The sequence below is a fragment of the Peromyscus leucopus genome, chromosome 12 (genome assembly GCF_004664715.2).
Source record: "Peromyscus leucopus breed LL Stock chromosome 12, UCI_PerLeu_2.1, whole genome shotgun sequence".
Classification (NCBI taxonomy): Eukaryota; Metazoa; Chordata; class Mammalia; order Rodentia; family Cricetidae; genus Peromyscus; species Peromyscus leucopus.
In genome coordinates this window covers 47,399,317-47,424,964 of record NC_051073.1, presented here as the reverse complement: position 1 = coordinate 47,424,964, position 25,648 = coordinate 47,399,317, and the positions used below count along the sequence as shown (strand labels likewise).

Here is a 25,648-nt window from a genome sequence, read left to right as displayed (position 1 = left end):
TTTCTAGACACACATGACTTATCATGATTAAATCAACAGCGTGTAAATGAGAACTAGTGATACAAGGAAAAGGTTTTTAAAAATATGTTATAAACAACTTAAACATACCTATAACTAACTGGGTATGTTGGGGCAAGCCTTTAAACTCAGACCTCTGCAGCCAGAGGCTGGTGTTCTCTGAGTTCAAGGACAACCTGCTCTACATAGTATCAGGCCAGGTAGAGAAACACAGAGTTCCCTCTTGAAGTCTAACAGATCTTTAAAGAAATAACATCAGCGCTCCTTACATTATTTGATTAAGCAGACAGGGAAGGGGAATGCTGAGCTCAGTTTACAGAGCTAGTTTTATCCTGATACCAAACCAGATAAAGTCAAATTTATAGGTCAATCTCAATGATGAACAAAACCACAGAAGTTTCTCAATAATATATTACCAAAACAAACTCGACAACACATCATAGAGTCTTCACCATGATCAAATCTCCAGCTCTCCAGGGTTGCAAGTATGGTTTACCAAACCCAAGTCAATCAACAGTGTCAAGGACTGCAACACATGCACATATCAATAGATTCAGAAAAACTTATGACAAAAAACCCAATATCCTTCATGAAAACAGAAAAGACAAAAAAAAAAAGAAGAAGCATACTTCGTCAACTAAAGGCTATTGCGTGTCAAACATATGCCCAACATCATCCTAACTGGAGAACTCAAAGCATTTCCCTTAAAGTTAGCAAAAAGACAGGGGCAGCCACTTTCTGCACTCTTTATTTAGTGTTGATGCATTAGCTAGATTTAGTCTTGAAGTCTTAGCTAGAGAAGAAGGACAAGAGAAAGGAACTAAAAGAATTCAGATAAGAAAGAAAGAAATCAAAATTTTCATTTTCAGATGACATAATTCTGAAAATACGATAGACTCTACCCTATAGAATGTATTTGGAGTAAATAAACACTTTCAACAAAGCCACAAGATGGAAAACCATCATATAAAAATCAGTAGCCTTCATAAATGTCAACAAATAACTTGTTGATAAAGAAATCAGAAAACAAATCCACCAATAGCGGAGTCCTTGAGAATAAACCTAAAGACTATTTGAGAATAAACCTAAAAAGGGAAATGAAAGAGACCTCCAATGAAAATATAAAACGCTGAAGGAAGAAATTAAAGAAATGGCATGATGGAAAGGCCTCTCATGCTCATGAAACAGGAGAATTTAATTAATTGCAAAACTGGCAGTCTACAGATTCAATGCAATTCTCACCAAAATTCCAGTGATTTTTTTCCCATAGAAGCAGAAAACAATTTAAATTCACAGGAAACACAAAAGACCCCAGAGAGTCAAAGAAATCTTGACCAGAAAGAACACTGTTGATTTCTACTTATACTTCAGATTCACTGCGATAAAAATAGAGCGGTAGTTGAATAAAACTGACATGTAGGTGAATGAAATAGAATACAGGATTCAGAAGTAAAAACACACAGCTGCGGCGTCCTGATTTTTGACAGCTGTGTCAGGAACATGCATTGGAGACAGGACTCGACAACCAGTGGTGCCGGGAAAACTGGATATCCACGTGTAGAAGCATGAAACACAGTCTGTATCTCACATTCAGTACAAAAATTCAGTACGATAGTGTTTGATCAGAGACCACGATATAAAAATCTGGAACTCTGGAACTTTTAAGGGAAAATATTTCAAGACATAGGCATAAGTGAAGGCTTTCTGGATGGAAATCCATTAACTGAGGCAGTAAAACCAAGAATTAAAATACAGGACTGTGTGAAATAGAAATTCTTGCTGCTTAGCAAATGAAACGAACGAGTGAGATGTCAGTCTACGATGTGGGAGAGAGCCTTTGCTAAATGATATATACACATGTATAAGGAACTCAGTCATGAAACACTAAGAAGTCAAACATCCCAAACACTAAGTGGGCTAATGAAATAAACAGTTCTCAAAAGATGAAATACCATTGGCCAGAGACATACGGCACAATCTTCAACATCTTTAGACAGCAGAGAAATTCAAATGAAATCGACATGGAGATACCATTTTACCCCAGTTAGAATGGCTGTTACTAAGAAAGCAAGAGGGGAAGCTGGGAAGATGTACAGAGGAACATTGCTGGTGTCTCGACAGTTGTCACTGCCAGCCCTTCTTCCTGTCTTTTCCCATTTAGACACAGCCTGGGAACATTTCTGAAATCACTAAGCATTTCCAGAGCCCCGGGCACTGGGCAAAGCTCTTCAAGATCATGAGGAGGAAAACCACAGAGACAGCTGACTCAAGCTGCTGGGAGCTCATGGACTCTGTCTGTCAGCTGGGGAACATGCATGGGACCCAACTAGGCCCTCTGAATGTGGGTGACAGTTATGTGGCTAAATCTGTTTGGGGAGCCCCTTGCAGTGGGACAAGGACTTGTTCTGGGTGCATGAAATGGCTTTTTGGAACCCATTCCCTATGATAGGATACCTTGGTCAGCCTTGACACGGACAGAGGGGCTTGGTCCTGCCTCAACTTGGTATGCCAGACTTTATGACTCCTCAAGGGAGGCCTCTCTCTCTGAGGAGTGGGTGGGGGGTGAGATGGAGGGAGGTGGTGGGGGTGGGAGAAGGGGAGAGGGTAGCTAGGAATGGTATGTAAAATGAAAGAAAAAACTTTAAAATCAATCAATCAATCAATCAATAAGCTCTTCAAATAAACCGCCAGTCATGTCCTGTCTGTTTTTATGTCTCACTGTTTTCGTGTCACACACACAGCTTCACCCTTCCTAGGAAAGAATGTCATCCACTCACTACCCAGCAGGCCTCCTCTGCAGTGATTCACCAGCGCTCACCTCTCTAAAGGCTGGGGAGCAAATTTAATGAGCGCGCTTTCCTCGAGACCTGGAGAGGTGTTTCCTGGCCTTCAGTGGCCGTGTCAGGGGGCTCAGAGGATGAGCAGAGCTTACATTTTACAAGTTTGAAAGTTTAGTCTGTCAGCTCAGAACTTCAGTGATTTAGCCACTTCCCTTTACCAAATTTCAAATTTGGTAAATACAGTTGAGCATAACCCTCACCCCCAGTTGGAATGCATATAATCACTTTGTGTCCTTTTCTTATTGCTGTGACCAGATGGCTGACACAAAGCATGGGAGGGAGGGCTCCTTCCGGCTCATGGTTGGAGGGGACACCCCATCCTGTCAGGGAAGGGTGGCTGTGGGAACAGCTCTCAGCGGCTGCGAGTGGAGCATGAGGCCACTTCTTCAGGTCTAGACAGATCAGGAAGCAAAGACTAATCAGCAAGTTGGACTGGCCTGTGAACCTCAATGACCATCTGCCGCAGTCTACTTTGTCCAGGGAAGCCCCACATCCCAAATAAATGTGCACAACCTACAAAAAACGTCACCTTAACTGGTGACGAAGTGTTCAAATACATGAATGAGTCTACCGAGCACATTTCACATTCAAACTATATCACCTTGTGTTGACAATTCTGAACTGTACACACACACACACACACACACACACACACACACACACACACACACACACAAGACACAGCATCAGGTTTGACCCTCAGAGACTTGGCTACATGGATGCCAAAGCAGGATCACAGAGCACAGTTCCGCCTGGCTGCTGCAGGGGATACAGGGCTGCATGATGACACAAACAGAAAACCAGAGAAATGAAGAGGGGTACCACAGGGCCCCAGAGCATGGGATCCCGTCTTCACACTAATGTAGCCTCTGACTATCTGTTCACCAAATAAAATTACATTTGTTAATACGACAGTGATACAGGAGTTTTAGATGGTCTAAATAGTGTTTACAGTAGTCTCTTTAAAAAGATCTTTTTAAAACACCACAAAACATTATCTTACAAAACCAATAGTAGCGATATGTCAGGGACAGTATATAATTCATGAAGACAATTACTATTCAAACCATGTACATATTCTCATTCATCAAAACATGACTTCCTAATGCAGCTGAATTACACAGTATTTCACTTTAATACTCATAGAAATAACAGTTTTATCATTAAAGTATAAATGAAAACTGGAAGTAAACACTTACTTAAAATGCTAAACTGTGCCCAGAAGAAAAGTACAGTCAGAAATGGGGAAATAATAATGAGAATATTTTCACTTAAAGGAAACCATGAAGCTGAAAGGAAAGAAAACAAAAATCATAGTTAGTATTTACTGTAATTAAAGAGCATTAGCAGTCTCAAATATATTTTTTGTTATACAGATGAAAGATTAAAATAATTAAAAGCTGTAGCCACAGTTTATATACATTTATACACAAAATAAATTTTACATATTATTTGCTCATATAACAACAAATTTTATTTAGGATGTCCAATGCTTTAGTTACTTGAGTATACCTCCTCAGTCTCCTGACCCTCATTCTGTGGAAGCACAGTACAGATGCTGAGAAAATGCTCTCACCACACATCCAGGCCTGAAAACCTGTTCTGACTCACAATCCATGTGATAACAGACAGCAGTTGAGCACCTCTGCTTGTCACTGTCCTTAATTGCTGCCAGGAAAGACACTGGCTGTACCTACTCCTTAGCAGATGGCTTTGACTGTTAGGGATAATATGTGTAAACGGTTGAAGGCAAAGGTTGGATCTTTTTTTTTAACTATTGAAGATAGATTCTTTTCTCATACAATATATCCTGAGTATAGTTTCTCCTCCCTCTACTCTTCCCTGTTCCTCCTCCCCCTCCTCTTCAGATCTATACCTTTTCTGTCACTCATTAGAAAAGAACAGACTCCTAAGAGATAGCAACAAGATATGACAAAAAAAATATAATAAGATGAAGCAAAAACTTTCACATCAAAATTGGACATGGAAACCGAACAGGAGGAAAAGAGTCCCAAGATCAGGCAAAAGAGTCAGAGACCCACTCATTCTCATAGTCAGGAGTCCCAAAATAAAAATATTAAACTGAAAATTGCAATATATACACAGAAGACCTGGTGCAGACCTATGTTGGCCCTGTGCTTGCTGCTTCAGTCTCTGTGAGCTCATATGTGCCCTGTGTAGTTGATTTAGAAGGCTGTGTTCTCCTGGTGTCCTCCATCCCCTCTGGCTCTCACAATTTTCCTGCCTTCTCTCCCACGGGATTCCCTGAGCCCTGAGGGGAGGGATTTGGTGGAGACCTCCAATTTAGATTCTCTCCACATAATGTCAGGTGGTAGTTCTCTACTGCTGCTGCTGAAGAAAGTCTCTCTGACAATGACTGGGTAAGGCACTGATCTATGAGTATAGCAGAATATCATTAGGAATCATTTTGTTGCTTTTTTGTTGTTGTTTTGACAGTTGTGTTTGGTTTTTACCCAAGGTCTTGGAGCTATCTAGTTCTTGGTTACCCAAGCAGTGTTGAATATGGGTTCCTTCTCATGGAGTGGGCCTTAAGTCAAGTCAGACATTAGTTACTACTCCTTATATTCTGTGCCATCATTGCCCTAGCATATTTTTCAGGCAGGACAGATGGTAGGTCATAGGTTCTGTGGCTGGGTTGGTGTCTATGTTTCTCTTTTGATAGCCTGCAGAGTACCTTCCCATACCAAAGAGACTAGAACATAGGGATGAAGCTCCATGTAGGCACCAGCAACTCTTTGTCTTAGCATCAGCCTGGGGTGTTTGCAGCGCCCCTTCCTTCTCCCCTTCCCTCTCTCCTCACATGGCCCAGCTCAGCCCGATTATGTTCACTCCAGAGTCTCCCAGATATTCTTGCCTCTGACTATGCTCTCTCTCATGTCTACATTAATTTTTTCTCCTCCACCATACCTAGGAGCAGTCATGTCCTTCCTTTATTATTTCTTTTTTTTTCATTAAGTAAGCAAGAGCAAACTATTTACTATTGGAAAGGCAAAGAAATAATATTAAGAGAATGTGGTCTGTGAATAAGTGTTTAATTTTTGCTTCCGAGCTTACGCATTATTAACACCCAGAACCTTACTTCTTGAACAACAACAACAACAAAAAGAACAACTTGAAAAGGCAAGGGGATCACCCTAATCAACTCAACATGTACTTTTGAGTACACATGGGTACTTGAAAACTTCCACTTTACCACAGGCTACAGCCTGAGCCCCCAGTTTAATGCAAAGTAAGAGATTACTAATAACACCTAATGATAAAACAGAACAGTCAAAACACAAGGACTGAGATTCCAGGTCAGTTCTTCTGATGACTAGGAAGTGATTATTTGGCCAGTAGTAAGTACATGCAGTGTGAGTATCTTAGAAAAATGAATGAATTATGTTCTTGGTAAGATGGAGTTGAATGGTACAAGATTTCATTATAGTACACAGAATGGTGCTCAATTAAAACTTGTGAATTATTTATTTCTGAAATTTGCTACTTGGGTCAGAATTGACGGTATATACATAAGTAAAGCCATGGATATGAAGCCAGGGATATTCAGTGGCTATCATGCTATACTCAGATTTGGTTTGGTTGCTTACAAAGTTCTTTTACAAAAAAAAAAAGCGTAGCATAGTAGTTTTGTATCAAGAGAAATCTAGGTTAAAAATCTGGCTATGATGCTGACCATGTCAAAGTATCTTAAAACTTTTTTGCTTCCCTGGTGTGTTAAACAGAAATAATAAGATCTGCATCTATGTCCTCAAGGGATTTTGTGTTTGTGTGCATATTGTTTTTCCAAGGTCACAGCCTCTATCCCAGATTGGCTTCAGACTCATGAACTCCATCCCTGCCTTAGATTCCAGAGTGCTGGCATTGAGGTCCGCACTAGCTGCCTGGTTTATCTTAGAGTTGTTGAGAAGAACCAGGGACATAACATACCTCAAACATTTGCTCAAATAAATTTTATGTCATTCTACTTTTCTTATTTTCACTGTAATGACATCTGTAAAATCAAAAGTGACATCTGTGTCTTCATTGAATCCAGAGTGTCCATCTTAGCATCTCGTACATTTTACTCAATAAAGCTTTGTCAAGGGAGAGAGCTGCTACATATAATTCAATTTTTCCTGTGGTGCACATGATATTCTCAATTTACTGTCAAAAACTGGGGGCCTGATATATTGACATTCTTTTCTCAAGCTAGGAAATGATGAAGTATAGAGAAAGGCGTTATGATACAAGTCCTCTGCTTTCCACAGTGCTACACCATGGACTGGTATGAAAGGCATACAAAACTGTCTTGCAGTGTTTCTACAGTCAGTCTTGACACGCAAAAGCAATGAGAGATTGCTAGTATTTGCTTTCTAATGAGTGATTTCTACTGCTCATATATGCTTGCATTTAAAACAAAGACAAAAAAAAAAAAAAAAAAAAAAAAAACCACCATGGTCAAAATGGCTTTGTCTTGGTGTTTTTCATTGCTGTTATGAAACACCATGACCAAAAAGCATCTTGGAGAGAAAAGGGTATATTTCATCTTACATCTTATATCACACTCTATCACCAACGAAGTCAGGGCAAAACCTAGAGGCAGGCACTGAAGCAGAGTCCATGGAGGAATGCTGTTTAGTAATGGCTTGCTTCTCCTGGCTTGCTCTGTTTGCTTTCATACACCATTTTGGACTACTTGCCCAGGGGTGGCACTGCCCTCAGTGAGCTTGCCTTCGCCACATCAATCATTAACCAGGAAAATGCACTGCAGACTTGTCCACAGAAAAATACTACAGAGGTATTTTATCAATTGAAAGTCTCTCCTCCAAATGACTCTAGCTTGTGTCAAACTGACATAAGACTGACCACAGCAGGCCTCTAATGCCAAAAATCTCCTAAGGCTTCAGGATGCATAAATACTGCTCTTGAAACAAATATGTATTGCCCAGCAAAAGTCTTGCACCATTTAACCTTTTATTCAGAGGAGTACTTCATTGAGTTTTATTTCTAGTCAAAAATGCTTGCAAAATAAAACAATAGACACTCAACTAAAATAAGGATTGTTTATAACACATGTGGATTTTCAGAGAACTTCCAAACACAGAATCTCACTGGATACTCATTTGATTCTGTGGATCACATAAATGCAAGTATCAATTTTAAAGAAGAGGCAAGTTGAACTCTTGAAGTAACTCACCAAGATCATGAATGTGAAGGATATACTGATGTATAGGATGTTTAAATACTAAGATCTGCTTCCCAATTATAAGCAGAAATGCGTCGTCAAATGAAGCCCCCAATCCCAATGTGATAATAGAGATTTTGAAACATTAAAAAATAAAATGCTAGAAAAGAAAAAAAAAACTAGTTGTTAAAATTGAACTGTTCTGTTTCCACCTAGAGCAGAAGTTCTCCAAGCCCTGCCAACTCTCACATTAGCATCATGACTGGAGATTCTAAATCAAGCTTAAAAAAGACATTAAGATCAGAAGTCCCTTCTATGTGCTTATAGAAATCAGCTGGCACAACAAGAAATAAAGACAAGGAGACTGATTCAACTAGGGCAATTGCTTTACACAGTTCACCAACCCATTTGTGGAGAATCTGGGCACTATTACATAGCCTGAATTCAGTTCAGTTAAGCTGCATCCCTACTTTTCCCATATCTTGGCAAAGGGAAAGAACATTGACAAGAATATGCAAACCAATTGGCCCACAATTAAAATCACCTGGTTCTCTTTCTTCTCTTGGCACAGGGAGCATGAGTAGGACTTGCCAAGCCTTTGTAAAAATGGGTGCTAACACAACAAAGCAAAATATCCAAAGGCTAAACAATTAGAAAAAAGCCTTGAACTCATTGCTACAGGAAAAGAGCTTCTGAACAGAACACCATTAGCACAGGCATTAAGATCAACAATTAATAAATGGGACCTTGTGACACTGAGAAGCTTCTGCATTGCAAAGGACACTGTCATTTGGACAAAGTAGCAGCCTACAGAATGGGAAAGGATTTTTATGAACTATACATGTGAGAGAGGGCTAAGATCCAAAATATATGAAGAACTCAAGAAACAAGACATCAAGATATCAATAACCCAAAAATAGGATTCATATCTAAAGAGAATTCTCAATATAGGTATCTCAAATGACTGAGAAACACTAAGAATACCCAGCCCTAAGTGGAATGTCTTCATCAAACCCCTCCTCTCAGAGCTCAGGGAACCCTGCAGAGGAAGAGGTGGAGTGTAGGAGCCAGAGACGATTGAGGAAACCAAGAAAACAAGGCCCTCTGAATTAACCTGAGCAAAGCTCTCAGGAACTCACAGAGGCTGCACAGATCTACGGCAGGTCCTGGGTGTATACATTATGGCTTCCAGGCTAGTGCTTTTACGTGATTCTTGACTGACCTAGTGGGTCTCTGACTCTTGTGCCTTCTCTTGGGCTCTTTTCCTTCTCTTGTTTTGTCTTGTCCAACTTCAGTATGCTAGATTTGCTTTTAACTTATTACATTTTATTTTGTGATATTTTCAAAAAAATGAAAGAGAATCTATCCACTAGGGTAAAAGTCAATAGCTGTGCTGTCATTTATACCTGCTGGGAAAGAAAAAATCATTTTTTTTCAATAGAGTGACACTGGGTATATCAACCCAGGACAGGTCTCATGTTCAGAAGTAGTTGACCAACATATGATGGACTCCACAGTTGTTTGTTTTGGGGTGTGTATGTGTGTGTGTGTGTGTGTGTGTGTGTGTGTGTGTGTGTGTGTATGTGTGTGTGTACCAGCTTATATTTGGCTAGTTTGGTATTTAAATTTTTTCTTTGGGGTGTAGTTTTATTTGTTTTCTTGGTTTTGAGGGGTTTTGTTGTATTGGGTTTTTGTTTGTTTTTTGAGAAGGAACTTAAGACTGGGTGGGTGGGTGGGTGGGGAAGAGAGGACCTAAAAGGACTTAAGAGAGGAAGGGAAGAATATGATCAAAATTTATTTAAATTTAAAAATTGTTTTAAATACCAGAAAGTATAACAAAAATAAAAAAGAAGAGAGAAAAAAAGGAAAAGCTGGGGGAAAAAGGAAGAGCAAAAGGAAAGCATATGAAGGAAAGTGGTTTTGATGGTGGTAAAACAAAATGCAGAGTATGTGAGCCCAGGACCCATTGCCCAAACAGAAGAGTCTTTAGACCAAAATCCTGACAACTACACAGTAAATGCACAGAGTGAATTTCATTGTGAAAAAAGTAAAAGAGGAAATCAGATAGAAACAATTGTTTTAATGATGAAAAGAATGTTGCATTATTTACTTTCTTCTGTGACAAATTGACTGGAAGAAATGACAAGGGATGGGAGGGTCTTCTTTTGGTTCAGTGTCGGGAAAGGCAGTCGAGGTGATGGAGACTGCAGTGAGCGGTGCTTAGAGCAGGTGGAGGTGGGGCCTTAGAAGGCAGCACACCAGAAGGTAGAGTGCGCGGCCAGAACCAAAGGAGGCACAGCTTTTGAGACCTCCCTTTCTCTTATTAGTTAGACTGCACTTCTGCAACCAACTGAAACGTCCTACCACCTGGGGGCCAAATGGCCAAACACATGAGCTCTAGGGGTCGTTTCACACTGAACCACCACAGATATTATATCAGTAGTTGGGAGTAGCAGGTGACTATTTTGAAAGCGCAGTGTCTCAGCCCATTTGTCATCTTTCCAGTAAGATCAGTTATGACAGGACAAGATAAGGGAAGTGTTTATAGAAACCCAATTTTCTTAGTCTGTTTTCCATTGCTGTAACCAAATACCTGAGGCAAGGGATTTATAACGGAGAGAGTTTATTTTGGTACATGGTTATGGAAATAGAGACAACCACAAGCATGGCATCGGCATCCTCTTGGCTGCTGAATCATCTTCCCTCCCTCCTCTGCTTTTTTTTTCTGCATGTGTGTATTTATTTATTTTAGTATTTATTTATGTGTATGCACATGTGTAGAAACTATGGGATAATGTTGTGTGTCTTTCTCAGTCAGTTTTCAACTTATTTTTTTGAGACCAGGTCATTCAGTAAACCTAGAGCCCCCCAAATGGGCTGGACTACCTGGCTACAAGCTCTAGAGCTAGGCCTGTCTCCACCCTGACTCCTGGACTGGCTCTGGGGATATAGGTACACGCTACAGTATCTGGCTGTACTGGGGCACTAGAGATCTGAACACAAGTCCTCACATGTGCTGGAGACACTTATTCGACTGAGCTGCCTTCCCAGCCGGGCATCCACGTGGATTATGATGACAGCACCATCGTATATTACATGACATTACCTCAAAGAGGAAATGATATGTTCTATAGGTACAAAGCATACAGGGGTAAATCTGCTTTATAGTAATCTTCACTGGGGATAACTAATCTGCAAGGTCATTCGAGATTCCAGATGTACAGACAAAGAGACAAACCATATTTAAAGTGTGTCACTTACCGCGGCGGTATTTTAGTTCCACGGTGTGTTTACCTTCTCTTCTTGGTTCTCTGACTGTACATGTATAGTTTCCCTCTTTCGCCTCGTTCTTATTCAGCTTCAAAGAAGCGTTTCCTTTTATAAGTGCTAAGGGGGAAATCCACGCACTTTGAAAGTTATCAGTTTTGGAGTATTTGTTTACAGATCCTTCAAAGATGAGAATGACCGTGTTTCCAAATTTCCAATTCAATTTTAACCCTTTGATGTCTTCTGTTTCTATATTGGAAACGTAGCACGGAATGACAACAACCTTGTCACAAGAGCTGACTGTCACAGAATTAATATTTTTAAAGAGTAGCTGCGCTGAACCTGGGAAGGGATAATACAAATAATTTCATATAATTCTGTAATTCTGTAGTACCAAGTCTGAGATCTATTACAAATATTTAAGTAACAGTGCTGCAATTATTCACGGAAGCAAACAGCATAACAATGGTAGAGACCAGGAAAGGTGAAAAACAGTACCAAATATTTTCAAAGGTAATGTGGTGGGAAGAAAAAAACTACAAGTTTTCTTCATTCATTCTAAGTGAAATCATGAATACATCACCATACATTTTAGTAATAAATGCAACAACTATATTGAAACATACAGGTATGGCAATATCTTTGGAGAGTTGGAAGTAATTATTTCTGTCAAGTAATAAATATGTTGCCATCTCAATGGGAAAATTTTTAACTGAAAATTACCTAAATACCACATTCAGCTTCAATATGCTTCTAGACAGAACTCCTTAAACTAATGTGAAGTGTATCACTTCTGATACTGCATCTCGGTAACAAGTGGCCAGTTCTATTGTACTTTACAGCAGAGTCTGAACAATCAGGTCCTGTCTTCTCACTAGGATGAAATAGTTTAAAGAATGTCAAAGAAAAGCATTCTCTGTGCTATTTCCCATTGCAGAAAAGAAAGCAGGAGACATTTTTGTATGTAAGTCTCACAAAGGATTACACACAGTTGACTGGCATTTTCCTACTCTGGCATTTCACTGAATCTACAGAACAATTGGCAAAAGTAGATTACAGGTATTTCTTCCTCCAGTAGACCATTAACTACTCAAAAGGCCAAGAAAGAAGAAACCAGGAGCAATGCTGCTGAGTAGGGACTGCCCCTCGTCCTTCTCAATGGCATAAGCCATTGTGGCATAAGTGGCATAAGCCACTCCTGACTGCCCTACCATATATAAGGCTCATGATTTGACTCAAATGACAAAGATGTGGAGAAGCCAGTTGTCTTCCACATGATTCATTGATCAAGGCTTCCATCTAAATAATTTGCTGAACTTCCCCCACCACACATAAAAGTGTTAACAAACACAAAACATTAACTTTGCTAACCCTTAATACTTCCTCCCTCTATATAAACTAAAAATAAAATCAAGGGCATAAGATGTTACTCTAAGAGTATAATTATTAATAGATACCCATCGAGTTGAGTATGAATGTTGATGAGTTGAATGTAAGGATCTACACTGGAATACAATCTGGACTGTGTTCAAGAAAACTCAAGCACAAGTCCCCTGCCTGGCACTTGCTGGTGTTCAGTGTTGAGCAATTTGCTTTTCTATGGCATGGTTTAATAAGGAGGATTAGAGCAAACAGTGGCTGACCTTTCTAGAATACTGGGAGAAAATCACAGGAGAAAACAACTAAGAAATTCTCCTTAAATAACATCAGAGGGTGATATTGGAAATCTGGACAGTGTGGCATCTACTGTAATGAGCTGGAACATTCTTCATGCTCTTGGAAATGTGCTAACCTAATTAGCCTTCGGGATATCCATTGCTCACCTTTCCCAGTTCTCTAACTTTTCAGCCACCCAAATATTAGGAAATCCCAGACAAAGCATAGATATCCAACTACATTCTCCAAAACATTCAAGTTGTGAGTTATTTCTTTGGAGAAAAACCCACAAACAAACAAACAAAAAAAAGTGGATAGCATCCAAGGAACAATAGCCAAGGTGAGGTTAACCTCTGACCTCTACACACAGCCATAAGCAGACACAATTATGCATTTGCATAGACACATAAATGAAACCCTGGCGTAGTGAGAAGTCCAACAAGTAAGTGCTAAAGTAGGGACAAATGCAAGGTTGTTTTTAAATCTTCTTGGACTTCTGTTTAATCTTTCATTATGAAGTAAAACTTGATAATAGCTGCAAGCTTAGGGGAAGCAGTCAATGGCAAGGGCAAGATCTAGGACACAAGGCTGAAGAATAAGGCGCTGGAGCAGGTCTCCTAAGTGATGGATGTGAAAAGGGGGTAGAGAGTCTGTTATTCCCTTGAGCAATCGAACAGGGTTCTTCTGGAGCAAGCTGAAGCAGGAGAGTGAGAAGAAGGCTATCTATCATGTCAGGATTGACAGTGTCTGGAGGGCAGCTGGGAATACTAATGCCTCATCATTTTTTTTTTTTTTTTTTGGCAGTAGAATTTTAAAAATGTCCTTATAGGAATGGACTAGGCTAGATAACAAGACTGTCAGTTTCATTTCTGTTGCTGTGATAAAATACCCTGGCAAGTCAAGTTAATGGAGGAAAGGTTCATTTTGGCTTTCGGTTTCGGTTTCGGAGGAGGGCAGTCCCTCACGGCAGGGAAGGCACAGCAGTAGGAGCACGAGGCCAGCCAATCCCATTGGATTGACAACCCGGAAACAGGATGCAAACAGGAAGTAGAGGCAGGTTACAAAACCACAAGCCTTCCCCTTGTGATATTTTCCTTCAGTAATATTTCATCTTCTAAAGGTTCTCTGGGCTTCCTAAATAGTTCCTCCAGCTAGGGAGAAAGTGTTCAACACAAGAGACTGTGGGGGACAGTTCCCAGTCACACAACACACTGTGTCTCTAAAAGAAACCCTCACAGGCAGTTAACAAATGCAGCACTGACATTATTTAAGGCTGCACTTACTAGTTAATCATGCCGGTTCAGAAACTGCTGTTCTTTTAAGCCAAGTTTAATTGGACATACAGGGAAAGAACATGACCATTTGTTCCGTATTCTGTAAACCATTACAGTAGGCTTCAGTTTGTCTTTAATTGGCTAAAGTGGGCATTAGAAGTTACTTTTTTTTACAACAGATCACTGAAACTGTAAAGGTTATCAAGACATGGCTCCTCGTCGTCAGTTTCATTATATGAGAAACCAAAGCAAGGTCAGACTTTGGCGCAAATGAGTGTCCAAATCCACAACATTCTATCTCTGTCTATATTAGAAACTGAGTCCCCCAGATCCCTCAATGGTAATTACTTGTGTTCTGAGACTATTACCATGTCTTCCTACATGTTCTTTTGAAGCCATGTATTAAATACACACAGAATCCACCTTATATTTTAAAAAACATAATTTCTTATTTTATATTCGATAGAGAACATAGAAGAGCCCAACTGCCTGTGCTGTTTGTATTTTTAGGTTAACAATAAGTACAATAAAATACTACAAATTCTGAACTATGTGACTCAGAAGAATTTAGTCATGTTAATGCTCTAACAAAATGATTACCAGTTACCGATAAAGGCTTTCTAGAGTATGTATCCCTCAATGTTGTATCACAGTGGTTCTTTCTAACACACTTGAAGACAGAACTCTCATCTTAAAATCAGTGCATGGTTTATAATTTTTATACATGAGAAAAGCTTTGACACTAATGGTCTGCATTTGTGACATTTTTATTTCATGTGTAAGTCTGATTCAATGTGAATATGACTGTGTGATAGCTAGCAGAAAGTAGTTATTTTCACTGTAATGATAGCAACAGCAACCAACACTCTGAGGATGCTAACAGAAAATGCTACCTGAACATTAAGCACTTAGATAATAGAGATCTTGATTACTGTGTTTCATCATTGCAGGATATTAGCGAGGAAAGAAAGCAGTCATCAGGACCACAGGGGCATCATGAAAGACAGTGTGCAGTCATCAGTCATTATGGATGGGGTGTCATAATCCAACAAAGATATAAGACAATTCTCCAGCAAGGGAACTCTCATTTGGGAATAAACAAAGATGAGCATTGTAACCCATGACTCACCTGCACAGGCTAGAGTGGCCTCTGGTAAGTTCAAGGAACATAGGAGACATTGAGATTTCATTGGGGAAAGAGCATTTAGGTGAGGTAATCAGTAAGAAAGCTCGGTGGCACTTGTGATAATGCATAAGTGCTGATAAGCACTGCTTGGTGAGCGGGCACAGTTATTACATCAAACCAGCATTAAAATCATAGCTGACTATCCCCCACCAGCTGGTAGGCAAAATTAGGTTTAAAGTTACGGAAATCTATATTATTGCATTGGTCTTGGCAATCACTTACAGGAAAAAGTACCTTGTGAGTATTCCCCGACTATGGTTACTTGGCTGCATTTTAGTGGTGTTTGATTGAAACGACTTCATTTGGTGTAATGATTTTCACATTTCCCCCCTTAGGTCAAGATTTGTCTTCAAAAGTGTTGCTGACCAACCAGTTTGTGGTTGTGTTTTGATTATCCCTTAGTGTCAAACTGAACCTGGTCTTGTTTGTTCTCGCCTCACATTATAGGAAAAGGATGGCAGCCAATATTATGGGCAAGGCCACATTTGAGCAATGAAGAGGCAGAAGGAAAGGCTGTCTCAGGGCAGGTCGGTGGTGCAGTCAACATAAAATTTTATTTTATTACTCCCACAGGCTGTGAAGGGACTCCCACTTCATGGAACTGAGCTAACATTCTTTTGAAAGAGTGAGTTGGCTTTATAATGATTAGACAGACAACAAGACAAAGTTTGAAGATCATAGTGTAAAGTATAATCTGCAACAATACCAAAAATGCAGACTGGTGATGACTAGGCTACAAACCTAATCTTGAAAGCACTTGGCTATATCCACCATAAACTCCAGGTACACATGGTAAGACCTCTTGGTGCTGTGGGGCTTGGTTTCTGTTTTCCATTCATTTTGGTTTTTTTCTTGAAAGAATTTATTTTTCATGTGCAGCTAACAGAGTTAACAGTTACAGAAATGTTGCTTTGACTAGCTAATAAGTACTCTGGAGCTCTTAGGCTATCTGAATCTGACACTACCAAGGGGATCTAGGGAAGCTTGTTGGGCTACGGTGGGTTAGCTATGGAGTCATCTATATGTCAAATGGTTAGGAATATACCTCTGACTAATGCATTAAGTTAATAACCACAACTCATGAGTGAAAAATCTAACAACTGGTACCTGTAATGATGAATTTACAACTCTGGATACAATTTCTTTGGATATGATAATGCAATGTAAGAGGAGCCAGCCAGTGTTTAGGTGGGATCCAGAAATATCACAAACTGCATTGGACCTTTATTTATTTATTTATTTATTTATTTATTTATTTATTTATTTATTTATTTAATTGAGGCACTATGCTGCCTAAGTATGTGATCAACTGCTACACTCCTCAAAATAAAAACATTCTATCGGGATGTAGCAGATGATTTCATATATGATACCTTATGCATTTGTAAGGAGATATGGCCAGTAACATTGCAACAATGTTAGACTGTTTACTAGATTCTTAGAGATTGTCAACAATTTATGGACCAGGGTTGTAAGTTTTTGAGCTTTCAAATCTCACATAGAAATCTTAATTTAACCATAAAGTCTTTTTTTATTTTGATTTTTGTGGACTTTAGGTGTAGTTATGGTGAAATAGAGAATCTGAATTTATGGGTCTCAATGCTTAACCCTGTACAAAGGTTCAAGACTATCATTTGAAGTTATAAGTAGATCAGTTATTACATTAATAATATTAATTAAAGTAATAACTGATCTATTTATAAGGTTATGCCATCATAACTTTATAAGGTAATATAGGTTATTTGGTAAACTGTGGGTTTCTTTGCATTTTCAATGGATCAGAGGTTTTGGTGATCTAGATTTTGACAAGGTGATAGAAAAATGTGAAAGAAAAAGATTATCTTTCCAAAAAGATAGAAGCATATAAGAGAGCAACAGATCATGGAGCCCCCATCTCTGTTGAAAAATCTGCGAAGTAGCCCCTACACCTTAGGCTTAAAGAACATCGCAAAAGATGGGGGCGGGGGTTGTACGAGCCCGTGGAATAGCAACAAAGAGGGTCTTTGTCTATGACAGGGAGTGGCCCCTGAGAAATCGCAAGAACGTGGTCACCTAAACAAGATCTACACAATGACACTACAACTTGCCATCCCAAGGTGAATCAGGGAAATCTCAGAAGGCCCCAATCCTGGATGAAGAGAGCTGCAGGCATTCACAGCTGCTAAGAGAGGAAGAATTGTTCTTCTCCAGGGATAAGCCTCCTGATAGACTATCCAATGTCCCGAGGTCAGCCCTAACTGACCATATGACACACACATATGATAAACACTAATGGACTCAGCAGGATGTGTGTGTGTGTGTGTGTTGTGTTGTGTTGTGTTGTGTTGTGTGTTGTGTGTGTGTATATAAAACAATAATAAAAAATAAAAAAAAATGAAGTGGGCAGACACAGTAATTCAAATAGGGAAAAGGTGAGATCTAAATGTGTGAAATGGCCTTTATGAAACACCAAGGGCAAATGTAAATTTAATTTACTTAGAAAAAACCTCAGATGTATGAAGTTCATTAACTTTTACATAACTTTAAAACTAAGTTACACGAAAAGCTTGTTTAGAAATGCTTTTCCCATTTACATTTACCTAATTTATTTATTTTTAACCACTCTCACAAGATCGCCATTTCCAAACTTATTACCAGACAAAGATGGCGTTCACTTTAAGACATTCTTTATCTTCAAAAAACTTAAAAGAGAAATCAATGTGCCTGGCACAGAGAAAGCTGCAGATACTGTTTTGTTCTTTCATCTCAAGCAAATTTGCAATCTTATAATCTTCAGAAACCAACAGAAGTAAGTGAAAATACTCAAGTTCCCCTTAACGCTAGCAACATTGACTATGTGCATGCTTTAACTGAACTAAAGGTATATCAACAATTCTTAAGCCCAGATTCCCATGAAACTAAAAACTAATTTGGACTGACTATTACACTCTGTGATCAGCCACTTGATTTAGGTGACTAATCCTTTATTTTCTTTAGGTCTTTAGAACTCTTTCACATGTTTTTGTGGAAAACATATATATCATATATATCATATAACATGCAAAGAACATAAAGACATATAAATGAATAGCAAAACCCCGTTTTCATTTTAAAATGCAGTCCTGAGTAAAATATAACAGTAGAAAACTTACAAGGAAGTAAACCCAGTCACTTCCATGTAAGAACTGCTATGAGAGCCTGGCCCACAACTTTGGCAGCACAGCCAGACCGTGGTTCAAGTGTGTGTGTGTGTGTGTGTGTGTGTGTGTGTGTGTGTGTGTGTACATAAACTCAAGAAAGACACCTTACTTGATAGAAGTGGGGTGCTGGCATCACCCAACTTCCTAATAGGCCTCATCTTTGAAGTTTCACCACCTCTAAACGTTGGGGGACAATCTTCCATCACATCATCACCTCAAAACATGGCCACACTGGGGGACAATCTTCCCTCACATAAACCCTTGGAAGACTAACCACATGCAAACCACAGCAGGAGGCAAAACCCATTAGGAGTCAAAAGACATCAAATCCCAATGCTGCATGTGTGTTTTGACTAAAGCTAATGTATTAATAGTTGATGAAATGTGTACAACTTAAACTACCTCTTCCAGATAAACTAGGAAAGTTTCAACGAACAATTCATAATTTATTAAAAGTGGCTATTGAGGTGTTGAGGTCACAAGATGTTCTCTAGATTATTTTTAGTGTTAAGCCATTACCACAAAAATAAAAGTGATCAAACATAACTAGCCTGACAGAAATGAAAATATTTGAAGGGATAATTCGGCCCCCCAAGTTGATTATCAGACTATCAAAACAATGGACCCCAAGAAACTGAAATGCCTCCAAAGTCTCACACCGGGAGAAGGAAAAGTCTGACGCTTGTTGCCACCTTGCCTGAGCAGCTCTAGAGCGGCTCCAGAGCTGGCAGTGACAGGGGATGGGCTAGAACACACCTCAACTTTGACAGGGATTGTTAAGTTATGCGTACTTCCTGCCCTGTACATAAACCTAACCCTCCTGTCAGGACCGCGAAGACAGGCTTGGAACTCAGTATTTATCCTTCTTCCAAATGTGGCCACACAGACTAAATCTTTCTCTGCTTTTCATTATTAATCACTCTCTAATTTAAGTGGCTTCCTGACTGAGGTCGGGCAAGCCAACCTTTTAGGGCTGCCATGGCCCAACGTCTGACCTTAAACTTTCTTATCTCCAGTGTCCTTTTTGATAGAATTCACTAAAACCTGCATTTACTTCATTACAAAGGCCAGGGTCCTCCGGCCTTTGTTCTTCAACCCCTTAAGCCATGTGAAGGTAAGGGTGAGGTTCTTTGCATTTGCACCCCACATTTCTCCAACCATGCCCCCCCCATCCCCCTCCGCAGCCTAGTTCAAGTTTGCAGAACTGCAGTTACCACTGGGGTGTGTGGACAGGGTGACGCACTCTAGCCCTTCTCTCATCTTGATGAGGGAGGAGGCAGAGGGTGTCCAATCCAGGTGGAGCTCTCTCAGGTCTGCATCTGGGCAGGTGCCATCTGGGACTGGCAGGGAGCAGCCCACAAGTCACGACTGTGAGATCAGAGTCACTCACCGCAGCACAGAGAACTCAATAGGAGCACCGCCACCAAGGGCCATATCCCGGCCTGGCCTGTCATTGTGGAGGTGGTTACTAGCAGAACCTACCCGGAGGGAGCATGCGCACTCTGCAGGCACCAACTGTTAGCACCTCGTGGGCTTCTGTGAGGCCACCAGTCCATTCTCTTTCTTCCGTCTTACTTAGTTGGCAAATGATTTCATCCTCTGCTCAGGGCGAAGCAAACAAGTAGTCCCACGCGTGGTGAATAGTTTAGAATGGAGTGAATTGCAAAGTTGCAGGAAGGAACAGGTACTGTTGCAGACAGGCCTTAGCAGTGAGTAGAAAGATCCGGGAGCCTCTAACAGCAGTGTTTCAGGGGCCTGGTGCAGCCCTCTATGTGGCACTTGACTGCAGGTGCTTAGAAAGTGGGTTTTAAAGAGTAGCTCCAAGCCAGAGTGTGGCTGAGCCACTAAAGGCCAAACCCTTCATCTTGAAGCAAAGGTCCTGCTACATCTCCGTTTAACTTTTGCAGTGAGCAATGAACTGGCCAAAAACCCAGTCCCTAGGAGCTCCTCTGAGGAGTGCACATCTTGCTGCCACCCCTACACCCCCACTTCCCGCACCCCTCACTTCCCTATCCCCTCTCCCCACCCCGTACCAACGTTGGTTTCTCTCATCTGCTTCAAAAGTTTCATTCTCACAGTAAATCCCATACTAGTTACCTTGGATATGTCTTCCCAAATACTCACTGCAGTAACACCATTCAGAAGCAAAATCATTTTCTGGCACCCTGCCTCAGTGTATTGTGTCCTGCATTTGGTTTTTAAAATATATGAGCCTCTTCCTTACAGCATTATCATTTTGTAAAATCAGAAGGAACACTATATTGTTTCTTCAAGATCTTTCACAGAACTGGGCAAATGGAAGGTGTGGTAGATACTTTTCTGTTGTACTGATAAAATACCCTGAGAAAAGCCCCTTAAAGAAGGGTTTGTTTTAGCGCACGGTCCATGGTGCAGTCCATGATGGTAAGGGAGGCATAGGAGCAGGGGCTGTGCCCGTGTCCAGCTGAGCTGGACACTCCTGTCTCTGCTCCTGTCTGCATGTGCTAACCATTTGTCTCTGTGTACTCTCTCCATCATATCCCAGTCATTGGTTTCAGTGCCATCCTAAATATGATATCACCTCATAACCCCTATCCATATACAACTGTCAAGGCCCCATTCCTAAATAACAATCACATTCTAAGGTTCTAGGTGGGCTCTACTTTTTGGGGATTCCATTCAACTCAGTACCATCATCAATACACATTACTTCCAGACAGAAGCTCATAACTGAGCATTCAGTGTTCCACCTTCTCTTTCCCTCTGCCATGGCAATCAGTCAAACCTTGAGGAACACTCAGTCTGGATCCTGAAATGAAGCTGAAGCAAAAGTTGAAATCCCCGCTGACATGTGAAAGAAGTACAAGATTGGTTGTTGTTTTCTGTAGTGCTCTCAGTCTGTTGGAAGAAGAGGATTCCCTGATGAGGGCTGGAGACCACATTTGTCTGTGCATATTATGGACAAATATTGATAAACTGTTAAGTGATTATGCTGATTTATTAAACAGAGTTGTGGTACCCAGTTCCAATGACTATATCTACAGTTCCAATGACTATATCTACAAGACACTCTCACAGGTAAGGCTCAAGGAACTTTGTGAAAGAGGAGACAGAATGATTTTAGGTGCCAGAGGATCAGGAACTTTGCCGTGAGATGGTGTCTCCTAGTAACATCCAAAGCTATACCTGTAAAGTCTCATCAGCATGACTGCTCAAACATGAGCTGACCAAGGAGGACACCATCAAACATGCAGAAATGAAGGGGAAAAGCTCACGAGGCCTCAACCCTATACATAGCACTACAGGAAATAGAATAAAGCGAGGAATGGGAGAGGAAATCCTCTCCAGAGGAGGAGCCTCCAACTGCCCCAACTGGTTGGTCAGTGCCAAATGGTCAGTTCTGAAAACATACATACAAGCAATGTTATATGGACTTAACAGGTTGTATTTACATATTTGTGTGTGTGTGTGTGTGTGTGAGTGAGAGAGAGAGAGAGAGAGAGAGAGAGAGAGAGAGAGAGAGAGAGAGAGAGAGAGAGCACGCATGCACACGTGCAACAACAGTTGATGGAGCAGAGCCATGAATCTGAGGCAGAGAGAGATATATAGAAGAGTTTGGAGGGAGCAAAGGGAAGGGAGAAATATTGTACTTAAAATACAATCTCAAAATTAACAAAAAAGACCCTAAAATATAAGAAAAGAAATAAACATGTTATCTTTCCTGATACTATGAGCAGTGTTCAACCACAGTCTTGCGTTTCATAGATGGTCCCTGGCTGCATGTAACTCCACTTTCTCACACACGACATCTTCAAACAATTCCAAACTACTCTTCACTGTCCAGGTTCCTCTCAGTCATAACCCTTGGCAGCTTTTTAGATCACTCTAGCTCCTCTTCAGGGCTAAGGTACAGAAGGAATCCAATCTTTATGACCGCTTTTGGTATCCTTAGAGGGTCAAGCTCTCTAGGACAAGCACCATGAGTGCTCTTTGGAATTGGTTGCAGAGTAGCTGTCTGCAATTCCACCTTGTAGCGATACAATTTCATGAAAATATCTTTTTCATTCAAAGAGACTGAACTTTTTCTGGGCCCACAGACAAGTTAGTAATATACCTTGGGATCATTTAAGACAGTGCACTTAATCAACTATTACTGTGTACTCAGTCTGTTTATGCCTTTAAGAGAATAAAACCAACTTCACTCCTCATTGATTTCCCATGCAATCAGATTTTACAACTTAAGCTCATGCATAGCTTTAATCATAAATTATGCACTCTTTTATGGCGTATGTGTGTGTTGTGGTAATCTGCTGAAAGCAGCCAACAGTTTGGAAACAACTGTCTACAACAAATATTCACCATAGGTATTGGAAACAATATACAGATAGATATAGCTTGATAGTGTCTGTTTGCTATTCCAGGACAGTTGAGGCCAGGTAAGTAACTTTTTTTTACCTGTAAAACTGTTAAAGATTTCTGTAAAGAATCCCTCATTCTTTTCTCATGCTACGACTTCTGCACTGTTCAAAAAATGTAGCTACAGTCTTCCTGCCTTGCCCACAGTCAGGACAAATCCTTGTCACCCGCCAGTCCCACAGCCGCTCAGACCCAACCAAGCAAACACAGAGACTTATATTGCATACAAACTGTATGGCCGTGGCAGGCTTCTTGCTAACTTTTCTTATATCTTAAAGTAACCCATTTCTAGAAATCTATACCTTGCCACATGGCTCGTGGCTTACCAGCATCTTCACATACTTCTTGTGCTGGCGGCATCTGGCAGTCAGTCCTTCTGCCTTCCTGTCCTTTTATTTCTCCTCTCTGTTAGTCCCGCCTATCCTTCCTGCCTAGCCACAGCCGATCAGGTTTTATTTATTGATCAATCAGAACAACTTGACATACAGACCATCCCCCAGCACAGCCAAGTGCAGACCATCTCAGACACCTGCACTCAGGTCCATGGTCCTAATCATCCTCTATGCGGACCTGCTGGGTAACGCCACAAAGAACCCAAGAAGGGCTCCCACAGGACATACAGAACATCCCACAGCAAAAAAATATACTGCAAAGCCCTTTCTAGGGACAACATTCATACAGGCAGCAGCAGAGACAGGCAGACACAGTCATGGATAGGCCCCAAACCACAAAGTGTAGACAGACAGAAGATTTAGGGAGAGAAGTGGAGAACTCAAATTTGCACTTGCTTTTGGTCAAACTACTCCAAGAGGAAGTACTTCACTTTCATCCCTTAATTTGACACTGATATATTTTGGTGCCTCTGAGGTCTTCCACAATGCATTATCTGACACGTGAATAGACAGTCATGTTTCATCTCAACAGCCATAACCATAAAACCTACTAGGACCCTGTTCCCTTTCTACATAACAGTTCTTTGGGTGTGCCTTTCCTAGCCTGCTGTATTCATTTGTACAAAAATATTGGAAAACTGCACCTCATGAAGATCACTCTCCTATGATGTCTTTGGATGTCTACCGATCCTCTCAATAACTCTGGACCAGTGGCTTTGGGTGTGGGCCAGGGCACACCGATTCATCATTCGGTCACTGCATAAGTAACATGGATGAATTATAACCACACTGCCAGATGACACTCCTACATATCTGGAATCAGGAGAAAGGTTGTTGGCTTTAATCCCTCTTGTTTGTATTGAATAGCAACATGGGCTTGACAACCTCACATGCAACTGCTAATGCAGGAGCTGAAATTTCTTCCTCTGCCCCCCAACCACAGATCACCATACTACAGTGGTACAAAGAGCAAGTTAAGACGCAACTTGATTTGAGAGGTGGTTCTCAAGCATGGCACCTAGACCAGTGGTAGCCTGGGCACATGGGAGCTCTTAGAGAGGCAGTCTACCAACCTCTATCAGTTTGCTCTTAGGCTGATGCCATCCTTATTGATTCTCATAGCTTAAGTAATTTGAAAATATTTGTGTGAACCCAATCTTGTCTTAAAAATTTCCCCTTCAACTTTCCTTGAAAATGTCCAGATTCTGAAATGTGTGTATTTAAATTGCAATGCTATGCTATTCCCAGATAAACCTAATTAATCATTAGGGAATCTTTCTCTGGATGTTATTAGGGTTAATAATGCCCATTTTTTCCAGATGGTGGCTTTAGAGAGGCTTCATGGGACTATATGGAGCAGGGGAGAAATATTTCATACTGTGTCACATAACTCAAGAAAAATATTTGATCATTATCATCAACCACAGGGGCTAGAGCACCTGGAACATGTTAGAGTTTATTACCATCAAGCCCTTGTCCTCATCTGCCCTCAGAAGGCTAGCAGCATCCCATTCATTCTGAGCACTGCATCTTACACATGGAATAGGCTACTGATGATTAATTGCTGATAAATTGCTCTTCATCAGTGGTCTCTTAATTTTGGCTGATGGTACGAGATTGTTTGATGGGGCTGTTTCCTTCTACAGCACAGAGTCTATGACCAAGGGATATTGGGAAGTAATTTCCAAGTAAAAAATTCATACTTCAAAATCTTTTTCTTCTTTCCACTCTCAAAATCCTTGTGGTACTTGGATAATGGTGTGAAATTAGAGTCCATGGAATTCACTTGTGATTAGTATTTCAATACATTTCTACTCACCCACAGTCTGCTCCTCTGGGGGAACGGCATCTCATGCTTATCCAGTTTCCCTTCTTTCCCCAAGCAATGCTTTCAGACAGAGATATTATGAACGAAATCCCTGATTCTTAGATTGTGGGTCACAATCTCATAGCAGGTCATGTAGTTGAATGTGGGGTTGCAAAACAAGACAAAATAAAACAAGAAAAAAAAGTCAACACTAAAAGGTTCCTGATATGCAGCAACCAAAACTTAGTTCAAAATCCAATGTGTAATGAATCCATGTGTGTCTGGCAGCCCTCACCTATGTGGCATCAGGTGACTTCATTGAAGCCTTGGTTAAGAACACATAAAATGGGTTGGGGATTTAGCTCAGTGGTAGAGTGTTTGCCTAGCAAGTGTAAGGCCCTGGGTTTGATCCTCAGCTCAAAACAAACAAACAAACAAAAACACATAAA

At 40.5% G+C, this 25,648-nt stretch overlaps 1 protein-coding gene across 2 annotated transcripts in view; it reads right to left on the bottom strand.

Moving 5' to 3' along the window:
- Positions 1 to 20,074, bottom strand: part of LOC119088785 (leukocyte surface antigen CD47-like) — a 41,838-nt gene extending 21,764 nt beyond the window's left edge. For both annotated transcript variants that reach the window (XM_037209724.1, XM_037209725.1), the window contains exons 1-3: positions 19,996 to 20,074; positions 11,305 to 11,652; positions 4,058 to 4,147 (exon numbers count right to left, since the gene is read on the bottom strand). In XM_037209724.1, coding sequence (XP_037065619.1) covers positions 4,058 to 4,147; positions 11,305 to 11,652; positions 19,996 to 20,059 — 502 coding nt within the window. In that variant the 5' untranslated portion in view covers positions 20,060 to 20,074. The remainder of the gene's footprint in view (positions 1 to 4,057; positions 4,148 to 11,304; positions 11,653 to 19,995) is intronic.
- Positions 20,075 to 25,648: the final 5,574 nt, after the last annotated feature.